The 15356-nt window shown below is 42.4% G+C and overlaps 1 protein-coding gene across 3 annotated transcripts in view; it reads right to left on the bottom strand.

Annotated features, from left to right (window-relative positions):
- Window positions 1-4631: 4631 nt before the first annotated feature.
- G2484-1 (protein) overlaps window positions 4632-15356 on the bottom strand; it is a 41630-nt gene continuing 30905 nt past the window's right edge. For all 3 annotated transcript variants that reach the window (XM_087673892.1, XM_087673907.1, XM_087673900.1), the window contains 9 exons: window positions 10062-10609; window positions 9915-9973; window positions 7746-9823; window positions 7523-7631; window positions 7256-7436; window positions 7096-7163; window positions 6765-6901; window positions 5769-6638; window positions 4632-5437 (listed from right to left, as the gene is read on the bottom strand). In XM_087673892.1, the coding sequence (XP_087530018.1) occupies window positions 5330-5437; window positions 5769-6638; window positions 6765-6901; window positions 7096-7163; window positions 7256-7436; window positions 7523-7631; window positions 7746-9823; window positions 9915-9973; window positions 10062-10609 (4158 nt within the window). In that variant the 3' untranslated portion in view covers window positions 4632-5329. The remainder of the gene's footprint in view (window positions 5438-5768; window positions 6639-6764; window positions 6902-7095; window positions 7164-7255; window positions 7437-7522; window positions 7632-7745; window positions 9824-9914; window positions 9974-10061; window positions 10610-15356) is intronic.

Genomic DNA, 15356 nt, shown 5'->3' with positions numbered 1-15356 from the left:
CCAAAAACTAGTTGACTTGAAATTTGGGGCTAAAAATATGTCGTCCGACCAGCATTTAATGTTGGTAAAAATATTAGAAATGCTCAGAAAAATATCAAAAAGGATGGAAAATGTCTGGTAGGTGAGGCATGCTGAAGAATGCAGAGACTGCCCCAAGAAATGCAATTAAAATCCTGATTGGAGGAGAAAATGCATTAAAAGACAATAAACTAAGTGATTTAGAATAAGCTACCTCCTCTGTAAAAATAAGTGATGGACAAGTTAGAGCTCCTAAAGTCCTCGTCTAACTCAGACTAAGGCTCACAGGGAGGAGATGACAAGGCATGACAAACATGACTGCTAACACCCCCCCCCCCCCCAGATCTTGGATATGGTGGAAGGCCAAGGAAGAAACTGATCCTGGGGTGGCAAGAGGAATGCCAATGTTGATGAAATCCCTCCATAAAGATTGCCGATGAAGAAACTCCTTGCGATCTTGGGAAGTCCCCCACTAAAACAATAGGGGCTAGAAAATCCACAGCTGCATCACCGAGATCGTCCCCCTCTAAAAGGGAATGAGGGTATGAGGAAACCATTGAAGAAGAGAGAGGGGGATGGGAAAGAACTTGTGGAAAAAAGGGTGCACAAGCGACAACGGGTGTAGCAATAGACAACTACCTCGAAGGACACTACATAAGAGAAGGTGAATGCAGTCTGTAAAACCCGCTCTCCTACCAACCTGTTGCAATAACAACCCCTATAGAAGAATCCTCAAGACAAATGGCCTACTCAGTGAAGACAACCCAGGTACCAAGTCTAGTAAGGCCATAAACTGAGAGGAGTGGAAAGCCCAAGTTTGGAGCAATAAGAGCTATGAAAGGGAGCTCGACGCAAGGTTGGAAAATAAAGGCAAAGTGCCAACACCACAAACAAGCACCGAAACAATGTCACCAATAGTGACTGAACCCTCAAAAGGACATAGATCCTACAACAAATCACCTCGTGGAGTCATATGACTAGAAGCTCCACTATCAACCAACCAAGGCCTCTCGGAATCTAAGGCAACCATGGAAGAGGGCTTCTCCAAGTCAACAATATGAAGGAACATTGACTCATGGGTAACCACCAAAGGAGAGGTAGAAGACTCAGATGTTTTAGCTCCATCCTTCGGTCCTAGACAAACGTGAGAGTACTTCTTCCAACATTTCTCCTTTGGATGTGTCCCCTTCCCACAATATGGGCATTTAGGCTTCTCCGAGTCAAAGTCAGAACCTGAAAAACTCTCCTGTCTTTTAGGCTATGATTTACCTTTCTTCTACGTCCCCCTCTCGAACTTGCAACGAAAGCTTTGGTGGAGGTGGATCCACTGGCTACCTCTTTGGCATGCTCATCATGCTCCAAAACAAGCAGGGCAAGCTTCTCCCATAGAAGCTTCTCATGGGTCCTCGATGTAAGAAGGCCGGTGTAAAAGACATCAAACCAGGGAGATGGCAATTGAGTCAAAAGAATCATGGCCATATCCTCTAAAGAGATCATCTTGCCAAGGGACGCAAGCTCATCCCTCATGCCCAACTTGTTGATATGGTCCTTCATGGAAGAAGAATCATCAACAATGAGCATCCGTAATTTCTTCTTGAGAGTAATCTGATGGGAAAATGTGGTACAAAGGAGCAAGCTTTGTCCACACTTCTATTGCTTTTTACAACCTGTGCACATGCACTAGGACAGAATCCTGTAAGCTCATAAAGAGGAAAGATCAAGCTCTTGAGTTGAGCCAATCCCATAAAGCCGCACGATCCATCGATGATCCAATGGTGGGATCCTCCACTGGATGGGGAACAGGGTGGGTAACAAACTCCCAAAGATCGAAGGTATCAAGGATACACTCCACCTTACATGACCAAAGTGAGTAGTTGGAACCATCAAGCTGGTCTTCTTTGGGAAAAGAAGGGAGTATGGGAACCTCTATAGAGGGTGCCATGGAAGGCATATGAAGGTCAGCAAAATGAGCCTTTTGTGAAACATGGAGAGAACGGGGAGGGATCTCGTACAAACAGGCTAGGTGACCTCCAGTCATCACGTAAAGAACTAGCACAAAAATCTATACGCCTCTAAAAGAAAGGAACATCTGAGTTAGCAAAGAATTGGTGATAAGACATATTCTTATATATCTGCAAAACACCTACAAAAAGTTGCATTTGGCTATGGACGCCCTGAGACAGGAGGAATCGGCTACACGATACAGAGAGCTCGATATAGAAGGTCTGCATGAGGTTGAAAATATTGTTGATTGCTCATGAAGGATGCAGAAGCACCAAAACACTGATGTGAATGCTATCGCTTGCTCCTAAAAGGTTACTTTTGATTGCACAAGGTAGTCATCTGGCCAGCAGACAATCAACTCCACCTAGTAGGTTCCAGATGATGATGCCTGAGTACCAGATGCAATCACCAACTACTAGAAGCTTGCATTTTCAACAAACACAGATGTGGATGGCCTCACGAAATCTGTGTTTCTCTCAGATACCATGCTCTTATACCATGTGAGAGTGTGCAATGGAAGAAAAAACTAGAACACAAAGAAAGAGAGAATTTACAAGAGAAGAAGAAAAGAAACCTGCACTGAACAAGGAACAAATGCTGAATACAAAAGGACTAATCAGTCCCTGCATGCAGCCCACAACGTCATTGAGGACACCAAATTAGGCTAATGATGAGGGCAACACCAAAGACAAAGGAAGATGATGGAGTCGAAGTATGCACCTACCAAGGAAGGAGAGAAGATGATAATTTGACTGATTGCCACTCCCAAAAACTAGCGAACCTGAAATTTGGGGCCAAAATATGTCCGATCAGCATTTAATGCTGGTAAAAATGCCAAAAATGCTCAGAAAAAACTCGAAAAGGGTGGACAATGTCCAATGGGAGGCATGCTGCTGAAGAATGTAGAAATTGCCCCAAGAAATGCACATAAAATCTCAACTTGAAGAGAAAATGCACTGAAATGCAATAAACTGAGTGATCTAGAAGAGCTACCTCCTCCGTAAAAACAAGTGATAGACAAGTCAAAGCTCCTAAAGTCCTAGTCCATTGAGGCTCATAGGCAAGAGATGACAAGGCATGACAAACATGACTACTAACATACCATTGCCAAAAATCTGGTATTTCATATATGCACCACACATTGAAATCAAGTATCATTATGCACGTGACTTGATCAAGGATGGAATATAGAGCTTGTCTATTGTCCAACGAAGAAAAATAGAATAGATATCTTCACCAAGGCTCTTACGAAAGATCTGCTTCGAGTTTATCTTCAAGAACCCAATAGTATTAAACTAAGAATATAATTCACCTGCATGGTGGACATTGAGGAGAAATGTTAAATATGCTCAACGCCCCATCCTTGTAAGGTGCTACCAATGATCCATAATGCTCTAAGTTGTAAGAACCCCATTGCGAGAAAAAGCCATGTGTGAGCTCATATATCGATTGGCTCCTAACTTGTATGTTAGATGAGATCTATATGATGAGATGACAAAAAGATGACCTTGTGGATCTAGTCTTTGGGTTAAATAAAGTAGTTATAATGGTGGTAGCTCAAGGCACATTGCATCAAGTTGCGGAGCGAGAGAGTTATCAAGGATCCCTATTTTGAGTTTCAAGGACCAGAAAAACGACCCTTAGTTGGGGAAGTCTCATGAAGGCTAATGGCTCCCCCTGACATAATATGATGTGACAAACCAACCAACCTACTTTTCCAAGTTTTTTTTTTGTTTAACCTCTTCCAAGCCAACATAAACCCATATATCAATCTGTCAAAATCCTTTCATCTAGCCTACAGCTCTTATGGAAGCGCACAGGTGGACACAACCATCTTTGCATTAATTTGATTATAATTAAAGAAGTTTTTGTTATTCTCATATTTGCTATGTATTATATACTCCTTGCTCAATTTCTATTCTCATTGCGCAATGTAACTTTTACATGAAACTCATTTTGTGATTGGAGAAAACTCAAAGATGCTTTGAACAAACAATACATTATCAAGATTTTGGTTCCAATGCACTTCAACGTCTCATTAGCACAAATATACAAAAACCTAACTACCAAAGCTCTTAAGAGTTCCAAAATACATCATGATCTTAAAGCTACTTATTGCATAGCCTTTTTTAACTCCTCTATAATGGTTATCACCTCCATGAACTATTCATTTTTCCTTTCCAAGCCAATTCCATTCATGATTTCAATTGGAAAAGACTACACACACACACACACACACACACACACACACACACACATGCACATCTTGCTATGCAACCCTATTGGAGATTTAAAGACCTACATAAGAACCTATTAACTAGGATAAATCCAAAATGCTAATATTGTTTATTGTCACCGTCAATAAGGAACAATCTAGACGGAATGGTAACATTTCACTTGTTTGTTTGCAATGGCCAAATAATCAATTAAATTATCTAGCAACAAATCTAACTCTTGTACCATAGTCGTTCATTTTCGTTCATACCAATGGCACCCCAAAATAGATTGTTATGCTGTTTTATCCAATGAAGAAGCTTTGAGGCATCTTAGAGAACATTAAATATCACTCCCATTCTCTCTCTCTCTCTCTCTCTCTCTCTCTCTCTCTCTCACACACACACACAACAATATTCCACTTGGATTCACTGGCTCTATGATATTGTTCACGTTTACAAGAGCTTGTTCTCAACGTAACAGGAACAACCAATATTCCAGAACGCTCTCACAAAATTATGTGCGTGCAATTTATCTATGGGCACTAGAGCGTCCTATTTACACAACATAAAGTTCATTCATGCCATACAGGGGACCCCCTTGCCTAACACACTTGAGGACTGCTCAGCAATGAACAGACATTCTCGTTTATAACAAGCCGCTTTCGCCTTTCGGCATTCACCTTGCAGGGCAGTACGCTCTAATGTTCAAACCATAAAACTCAAGTTACCAAAGCATTCTCCATACTGATCTCAGAATAACTTGTTGAAAGCATCAAGCTGTTACACATGAGAAACATGTATTCCTACAGCCCACTGAGAATCATTAATAATGACCTCTATTTACAGAAAAAGCACAATTGATAGGGGCTCCAAACATCATTTGCACAGTCCTGACGCAGTTTAACGCGTGACATCTTGCTTGAATTGACCCCTATCAGCAGCCGTTTGGCATTATGCAGGCACTGCATCCATGCACTGCTCTTTTTGCTAGGCCTGTACTTCAGTACTGCTGCTTCACCATGATGCAGTACAAAACATTGGCAGTGCAAATATAAGTTACATCCCTCCAAATGTACATGATTCTTGTGCTTCTAAGGTGAAGATGGTGGACCTTTGGATGCCGTAGAAACCTTCAAAGGCTGTCTGCTTGAGAAACTACTTTTCCCGAACTTGGGTGCGGTCTGGAGCCCTTCTAAGAGCTGTCAAAAGAAGAGCATGAGCATCACAAGTTTTATGAGTACGCAAGACTAGAAGAGCCCAAATTTAAGCATCCTCAACCAAACCACAGCCCATCAGACGCATCCATCTAACAGCCTGATTTCCTACTCTTCAGCTATTATGTAGTTCCTAAAATGTGGTGATGGGAAGGCAAAATGCATTCAAAGCTCGGTATTAACAGTGGTTACATGTCCATTGCAATTTCTGCACAGGAGCGCTAGAACAGACTTTTAACTGACAAAGAATAACATTTGAAACGCCAAAATGACTTATTACTTCTTCAGTATAAATCATGACTTGCAATTACTGTACCTTGGAAGTAGGTTGAATTCTTCTCACTGAACGCCTTGGTTCACAGCCTTCAGGATTTGACTTCCCATCATCTTTATGGACGGTTTTCTTCCCCACCTGATCCTCATTTCCTTTGAGAGATTCTGAGGGTGTTTCATTTTCCTTGACAGACTCCTTGCGATTCATTTTTGGATCCGACTCAGTGACTTCATAACGTCTGACAACAGGTGTTTTCCGTGTAGTACCCTCCTTCGGCTGACTACTTGGATTATTACCAATTTGTCTTTGGGGCTCGATTAGAGCTCCTGCCGCTGGGGTCTTCTTTACTGACTTTGATTCAGAGCCTTTTGAAACTGAGGCTGCTCCACGCACAGGTCCATCCCTGCGCACAACCATCCGTGACTCTGCTAAGCCCGGCTTATCTTTCTGCTTTTTGGCAACATGAGATCTTGCTTCAGCTATCCCAGTACTCTCACCCTCCCTTCTTGATTTTAACTGTACACTAAAAGGTGGTCTTTTCTTTATCTTTGATCCATCAGCTTTATTCGTTTCTCCAGATCCCATGCGAAACTCCATGCCAACCACAGCATGTTCATCATGCTTCGCAGCACCTTTTCCATCCAGAGAGCTACCTGCTGCTTTCATAGAAGTAAAATGTTTGCTTACTTCTATAAATTTCCGCCTCTTTGTTGGCTTTGGAACTCCTATCACAACCTTAGACACCTTGCCTGAAGCATCTTTAGTTGAAGTATTTGAGAAGGGCTCACCACCCTCTTCCACAGAGCGTGGATCTACAGCATCATCACGTGTGCTTACTGCAACAGGCTTTCTAATATCAGTACTCAATGGGAGATTCTCAACTTTTTGTCGCTTGGCATTAGGAATATCGTCCTGATACAGGAGAAAAAAATATCAGAAGTAGCATTAGGAATTAATATCGGGAAGTAATATTAAGCCAAAACTCGTCATACATCAGAAGGAGAAAGTTTATAGACCTGCTATTAACCAATAAACTACCTTGTGAACATCAAAACCTGATTCAACACCCTTGTGAGGTAACTCTTTAATGTCGGTCCATAAGACCCATTTGCCATCCTTCCATACTAAAGATGGTCGCAACTTTGATGTTTTAATCACTTGTGTGTCTCCTTCTCCTTCATAGAATAAAGTGAACACTTCAGGGGTAATGAATCAAGACATACTGTATGCAGGCAGGACATCATTTGCAGTGGCATGGGCTTTGCAAAGAGTATGAAGCATTGCAGACTGGTTAGCTTAGAAACAAAAGAGAGTTAAGATCCAAATCAGATTAGGTCCTTTATGGATGCTCTGAGAACAAAAACCTCACCTGGGAAGTAAATTTTGACCTTGCCCTCACCTTCCTCCAGTGTATCAACAATCTCTCCCTCCCACCACCTGCATTGATTACTGGTAAGACATGCTTGAAAATCTCAACAAGAAAGAAGGCTGTATATGGATTCCTAACAATGTGAAAGAAGTATATATACCCATCATGAATCCATGCATCGACCTGATCTCCAGTGGACCATGTATACTGGCCAATTGCTTCTCTCCTCCTTTTACGTGTACCTTCGAAAGAAACATTTATATTTGGATGTGCCAATCGCACCCTGGGCCTTGCATCAGGGGCTTCTTCCAAGCCGATCCACTCCTCTAGTCGGTTGGGACCTATTGCACGACAATAGGTGGGACAATTTTTTAGTTGGAACATTTTTCACAACATCAGTAAAAAGTTGAACCATTCTGCTACTGACCATCATCTGAAATTAGTTCATCATAGAGAACTAATGCCTTCCTGTCATCTACTTTAAGAACTCGAGCAGAGAACCACACACCACGCAGGCCCTCCTCATCTGAAAGTACCTGAAAAAAATGTGAACTTTAATCATCACTTTTGAGAATTATATTTGAAGTGATACTAGCATTTTAAAAAGCAAAGAAGTAGGTGCCATAAATGAATCAAAAACTGGAGCCAACCTCAACAATGGAGTTATTAACTATCTGGTGTTCAATTGCTGGTTCTGCTGGGCTTATTGTTGCATCCTTTTGCACATCTGCAAGTGGCATAACTTCAATATTTTGAAGCGATGACCCTTCTCCATCCGTGTTTGGATGTCCAATGACTTCTACTCCTCTAGTAGTCTCATCTGGACGTGACTCATTTCCAGAGTCCTTTGGTCTATCATTATCATTTACTGGACCCTCTGTCACATGCTCTGATGGCTGGTCTGCACTGGGTACTTGCTCCTGCATGGAAGCCAACATTACCGTGCTCTCATCTTTATTAGAAGCAGGTTTTTCAGACATCTCTAAACTATCTTCTCTTCTTTGACTCTTGCATGTAATCTGCTTGACATATCCCACCTTATCCTGGGGGATCCCAGGAGAGACCAATCTCTGTAACCCCTCACAACCCACCTCCAAGAGTGTATCCAACTTGAAAGGAACGGAGTCTCCCATTGCTACCAAGGCTCCAACTTGTGAGACAGCAGTAGTAGCTAATTCAGCTGCCCGTACAACAGACTCAAGATTTTGTGCCCTCATCATTGCAGAAGATGCAGCCTCAATACTCCTTTTTGAAGCCATTTTGGCAGAAGCCAATGCTGATTCACATGCCTTGGGCATCTTCCATGCTTGGGGCAGATTGTTGCCAGCTTCACTTCCTGATTGTATACATGATTCTGTGGCTCCTCCAACAGAATGACTGGCATACTGTTCTTCACTGGACTTCATGGCTTCTTCTCTCATCATCTTCGCCTGAATAGCTGCTTCAAAAGCAATTCTGGCCGCAGCTGCAGCTGCTTTTGCAACAGCAGCAGCTGTTTTCATGGCAATAGCTGATGAGACTAATTGCCTTTCAGTATCACAGATAAAGCCTGAGTCTGTTTCAGCTCGGAGCTGGCTCCACATGGATTCACTCTCCTTTACTGCTGAGGCCGCTAGCGAAGAGGCTTCTTCTGCATTTGCTTTTGCTTGTTCCAAATGATTCATCAGAGTCTCTGAAAGCACATACCCGCCTTGACGATTTGATTGCTGCGGTTCAGCTGTTGTATTAGGAGTGGGATTGCGTGCACTGGTTAACGGAGGAACAAAAGTGTTGAAGGTAGGTGCTGCTACTGCAGAGGTATTTGCAACAACCATGGCAAGGGTCTCAGTTGAACTGTACATTGGTGGGCTTGAAAGATTGCCTGATGCATTTGCTGCCTCAAAGCTGTTCCAAGTCAGGGTTGAAGCTGCCCCTGTCCTTTGAACATTTTGGTGTTCAAATTCTGTTTTCTTTCTCTTCCGTGGTCTTGCCTCTGGAGTAGGTTTATTAGACATTGAACCATATTTCTGCAGCAATCCTGTATCAGCTGCTGCAGTATTTAGTGGTAAACTTGAGGGTCCCATTACCGGTGATGAGAATCCAGGGACAGGTGCCACTCCTTGTACATGCGACTTGGGTAAGGAAGGTGCTGGCTTTCTCGTTGCAGATGCTTCTTGAATCAGATCTGACTGCCCTAATGTGAAAGGAACTGAACTGCTAAACCCAGCATGCGGCAGTTGTGGCATCCATGGTCCAGGAAAAGGTGTAGGAGATATCCAATGTGTTGTGCCAGGTACAAAGGGTCCTACGTGTGGATTAGAGAAGAATGGCCTGACCGATGCTATTTGTGGATCAGAAGGTTGTCTATTAGCTTGGAGACTGACAGTTTCACCCGATGGAGGCGGTAACGAGCGTGTTGCAGTAGATGTTCCAGGTTGACTGGTTTTGCTTGAAGTCTTATTAGTGACAGACTCAGTACTATGTTTTTGGCGAGAGGAGTGACCCTTTGTAACAGATGCACTGGGGTTCCTATTATCAGTTGGACTAACTGTGGGTCCCACACCAGTATTTTCGGTCAAAGGGATTGCTTCATCGGGTGTTCTCAGAGTACTTGCCCCAGCAGACTGGTTAGGCTCTCTTGGTGGGTTGACAACACCCCTGTTATTAATTCGTTCTGCAGCTAGCCGCCATGACTTCTCCCATAGGACCCTCCCCTGTGCTGCTGAGTCATTCCCTTGATCTCGTTTGGCTGCAAAGCAAAAGCAGGCAGGCTGATCACACATCTGCACATGCACTAAATACACCAAGCAAACACAACTGTTGGAAAATATGCAATGCACCTGCATTGTTATCAGAAAAAGCAGCCACCATCAATGCCTCTTCTGGCACGCCACCTTGACTGCTATGTCAAAAAAGTAGAGCATTAGCACAAAAGTTATTTGCATAGCCACAAGAAGATAAAAGAACTTTGACTTCAAAGGGCTTACATCAGGGAACCATAAACAAGAATTTGAGCACGTAATTGGACTTGCTGTGACTCTCTAAAAGGCTGTGCAGAGATAGCTGCTTCAGCCACATTCAAATCTGGTACCCTAGCAGGGGCTAAGTATGCCGTTTTACTTGTTTGAACATCCACTTGCTTTCCCCATTCTTCTCTTCCTTCCAAACCTTGACCAAAAGAGATTGTCGTACTGTGTTGCACTGAACTTTTTTTTCTTGCCTTACTTTGCCGCATAGAAGCCTGAGAATCCCTCACTTGTAAGGCAGCTGGACTATGTTCACCTTTCTGTTTTAAAGCCCCACCATCACACCCCTTCACTGATGCCTTGACACTTTGAGGTGCAGAGGATATTGACTCTTTTTTCTTCTTGTGACCTGCTTTTGTTCCAGGTGCCCCAGGACTCTCTGCATCAGTAGTTTGAATGCACTGAAAACAATCTGTGTGGTTGGATCCTACTTCAAATTGTCGGGCTCGATTTTTCCTTGCCCTGACACTATTACTTTGTACATTAGGACTGCTTTTACAGTGATCGCCCTGCATAGAAAGTCAAACATCCACCATCAACCAGGTTTGTGACTCGGAAATAGTAATCTCATATCAAAGCCATTATTCATAGATGATTACTATCAACCATCAAGTAAATAATCTATACAGATTCTTGAGCACTAAAAAAGTGTATAAGCCCCTCATATGCTCTCATTTACTGGAGAACATAAATAAAATGATAGACCAACTCGCTGTATTACATGATTTTTTAGGCTCGGTGCCAAACCAGAAAAACTTTTCTTAAAACAAAAAACCTTCTACTAGTTAATGAACTTTTATAGAGGTCATGTACAAATCAGAATGTTCTAAGATTGCTAAAGGTAGACTTGATCCAGATTCCAAAGATGCATGGGCATCTAAATAATTGAATACACATAATCATTTGCTAGCAATGAAGGCCACATTAATGGCTGTTTGCTTTGAGGAAAAATGGCCCTGAGCAGTTTTGTTGATTTTTGTATGTGTAAAAATGAGTGGATTATGGATCACTTGGAAGTGGACATGGGGAACTTTGAAGGAAAAACTGCAGGATGGCCATAATCAATCCAAGTGATAAAATATCAGGATAGAGTACTATGCCACCTTAATGGTCTGGCAGGCTACCACCACAGGGTAATTCCATGCCCAAGGAAAGCCTACATTTGGAGTGAAATCTCGAATCCTTGGCTGTTCAAGAGCCTATCAAAACTTACCATCGGTTGACATAGGGCATTGGATTGGTGTGATCAATTTGAGGAATGATGATGGTCAGGTACTCTCCTTTCCACATGTTTATTGAACACATTGACTTCACATGCATAGTAGCCAAAAATGGCAAAGGTAGGAATGAGTTTCAAACAAGTTTCCTACCGTACTCATTTTTAGGAAATGTCTGAAAAACGTTTCCAGCCGTAGAACGTGGATACATGAGATATTCAAAAAACAACCCTATTTATTCGTTACTTACGTTTCGAGTTGTCACATCCTACAATATAAACCTCCAAATAACATCAAATATTTGAGGATATAGGCATTATTTGCCATTTCCAAACCTAACATTTCTTCAAGAATCTTCAAGAATATAGGTGTTACATTGTATCTACTGTATTCTAAAGCAGATTGCGATAAACTATGAACAATCATGATTGTGATCTGCTTACTCTAAATTTTGAAGCAGCAAACTTGTTCCCCACAGCTATTTTTCACATGATAAGAAATGTCTTTAATCTGTAAGATGTGAGCTATTTTTCACATGATAAGAAATGTCTTTAATCTGTAAGATGTGTTTCTTACAGATTTTTTACATTTCATATTTTCAGAAACAAGTTTCCATGCAGCTATGTTGGCATGCATCACAGCCATATTTTGAGGAACTGTTGTTAAGCAACCAAAATCAAGGCATGCATTAACAATAAATTGCGGTGCATTAATGCCTAATTTTGTTCTTTATTAACAGCCCCAAAAAGGCTCAATTTGTATTTACTGGCTTTTATTTTACATGGTAGGATAAATGCGCAGAAATCCCCTATAAAAGGGCATGTTGCAGGCATTCATCCTCTCTCTCACTCATTCCTCTTCACATAAGATTATCCTAAATCGTTCCCATTCTTCCCGGGTCATTCAACCATTGTTCCTGAGTCACACTGTATCTGTTAGCATTGCTTGTATTTCATGCTGTTCATATCCTGCTTTTGTCAAACCCTGATGGAAACATTGGAGCTCTGACAACCCTTGCATTTCAATTTCCAGCCTTGTACTTTGTTTTTAGTGTGGTTTACTGTGTTCATACTGCCAAACAGTGATCCAGTTTGGTGCATTTCAGTGTGTGCCAGTTTTGTGGCTGCATTCACAGTGACGATGGCAGTTTTAATAAGGCAGCAGCATTTGCAGCAGGTCAGCTGCATTAAATGCAGTTGACTGCAGCCTGTCAGCCACCATTTTGGCTGGTCGGCCAGTTTTGGGGCTGGCTTGCCCCCTCTTGCTGCTGTCCATTCATCTTCTTTTGCTGCCACTCTCTCTCTCCATTCAGCATGCCATTCTCCCCCTCATAAGCCTGATCCAAAGCCCTCACTAACGCATCACGCTAGCTGCTACATGCAGGGACCAAATCCTGATCAATCCTCTTTGTATTCAGCAGTCATTTTCAGATCGTGCAGTCTGTTCCCTCATTTTTTTCCATTCATTTCAGCATTTCTCTTCCCTTCTCTGTCCATGTTCATGTTTCTCTTCCTTTGTGCACTCTCACAAGGCATCATCACCAAAGAAGAGGACTCTGAGCATCTACAAAGAGAAGATATACTCTCTTTGCTATCTTGAGTGTAGGAAATGTGCATTTACAGCCCGAAAGACTGGATGACAACAAAACACAACCTTTCACGTGACAAGTTGGCTGTTTTTGGCACAAACAAGCCATCCACTGGCTGTTTGCTGCAGCCTTTGTAGCTCATTTCGTCCCAATCCACAGCAACCCGACACCAAAACACAGCATATTTCTTTGTATGTGTTTGTGCAAATACTCCACAAGGATAGATGAGCAATTGCTATAACTAGCATGATGGTTCTGTTGGGGACCGTGATAACCAATAAAGTGCACATCACGGTTCTCGTCGAACAAATTGTCACAAAGACCATCACAATTAAGATGGTCACAAGCATCAAGACAAAGAAGTCTAAAGGTCGGATCACCAATCAAATAGAGATCAGCAATCCGATAGGGAAAGACAATCAAAGAGTTCTTGGTCTCATTCACACCCCCTCCCCCTTTCTCTTGTCATAAAGAGTTCTTGGTCTCATTCACACCCCCTCCCCCTTTCTCTTGTCATTTCTATGAGGGCTCCTATTGAAGGACTTTGCTTGGCCATTATGGCAAGCTCTGTACACGTGGATGTTCTTCCTTCACAGCCCAAGGAGCATTTGGATGGTTCTAACTACTCCCTTTGGTCTTGCAAAGTGGATTGCATCTTAGATATCTTTGATTTATGGGATCCACTATCTAGTAGCGTTCACCTTCATCAAAATGGACTCAATCAAGTTGATGTGCGATAGAGGTGTTTTGCACCTTGATCGAGGCAATGGATGGATTCACTTGTTCCTCTTTCTCATATGTACACATGCTGCCATTACTCACATCAAGCATGTGGTCGATGCCAAACAAATATGGTTGCATCTTGATCGGCTATATAACAGGATGCTACCTATGAAGAGGGATGAAGAGGGTCTCCTTTAAGTGCAAATGTAGACCTTGGACCCAAACAAGTCCACGTGTATGTGGGATCACATAAATCGACTCCAACAATTGCACATGGAGATTTTGAATGCAAGAAAGAGATCTCTTCACAAGAAATGACCAATTCACCTCCCCCCCTGGGGCGTATTTTAGTTTCTACTCTTCTTTGATTACCTCGGGGCGTATGCATACCATCAAGTGGGAGAAATTGGTTCCTATGGTTTTTGAACAAGAGGGGCAATTCAAGTCCCTCAATCCTCAAAGATCAAAAATTCTTACAAGTCAAAGTCCTAAAGACAAACAGAAGACAAAAGTCCAAAAGAAGAAGGATGACAAGTCCAAAAAGGTGAAAGACACAGCTTCCCATATATGTGTTCGAATGTAGTTTGGCATCTAATGGTCAAGGACGAAGGCACTCATGGCATAGATGAACTAAATCCACATGGTATGGATGCCACACTCATTGCTGTAGATGAAGGTGTAGACCCATCAGCAACAGTTGTTGCTGCCACCGCAAGTATAGCTAGATTAATCGCCACTCGAGCAAGTCTCGATGCAAATAAAACATCTTGACCAACCACACGCTCTAAAAGCTCCCTTCTCTTCTCTGGCGTGACACTGGGGCAAAATTACACCTCCAATCTCAGCTCGCGCAATAAATGAGCTCTTACTTTATTTGCACCACTTGTACATGGATAAGGATACAACTTCATGACCAAGCATGCAATCCACCTCAAGCTGGCCATGGAGAAGCCATTGAAATGCTCATAACTAAGTGGAAATTGGAATGGCAAAGTGGCTGAGTAAGCCCAGGGACAAGGCTCAAGTGACCAAGCAGACAAAAGAGATAGAAGAGGCAAAAGGAAAAGGAAGAGGGAAGAGTAAGAGGGAAAGAGCAAGACAGCAAGTCTGCAAGAACAAGCTGAAGGAGGGAAGCAAGGACAATGGAAGGAGGAAAAGGCGAAAGAGTTGGTGGGCTAGCGAAGCCTGGGGGTAGGATCACACAAGGCGACAAGGTCAAGGCAAGATCATGCAGCAAGATGTGGACTGTCAAACAAGACACAGGGCACAAAGAAGCGCAATTCGAGAAGCGGGGAATGAATCGATGATGCCTTGACCCAATTGAAATGGGAGTCCATCCTTGTTGCATCCATTCCCAACAACCAATATATTCCAAGGATTAGATGGGGATGGTATCTCCCTATTGGGCCATCCCCCGCTTCAACATGCAAACACGTTTCGGGACAACGTTCCAATGTCCCGAGGGCCCAAGACAGTCATCCCTTGTTTCTATAGTTATTTCACAATGTGGAAACTAGGACCCCAAGATATCAATTGTTGCCAAAGGCAAAAGTTGTAACAAGTTGTACTTGATAAATACTAGATGGTACCCGATGTCAAAAATTAGCCTAGATTACTTTATTAGTCATAAGTATTAGTAGCTGACACTATGAACTTTACAATAATAGATTAATTAATGCCATTCCAAGAACTAATGAGTGCTCAAGAATACTTGGGTGTGATAAATTA

The sequence above is a fragment of the Lygodium microphyllum genome, chromosome 3, assembly GCF_053477565.2.
Source record: "Lygodium microphyllum isolate KBCC chromosome 3, Lygodium_microphyllum_v1.1.10, whole genome shotgun sequence".
NCBI lineage: Eukaryota > Viridiplantae > Streptophyta > Polypodiopsida > Schizaeales > Lygodiaceae > Lygodium > Lygodium microphyllum.
Note: the sequence above shows the minus strand (reverse complement) of the source record. Positions and strands in the feature narration are given on the sequence as shown.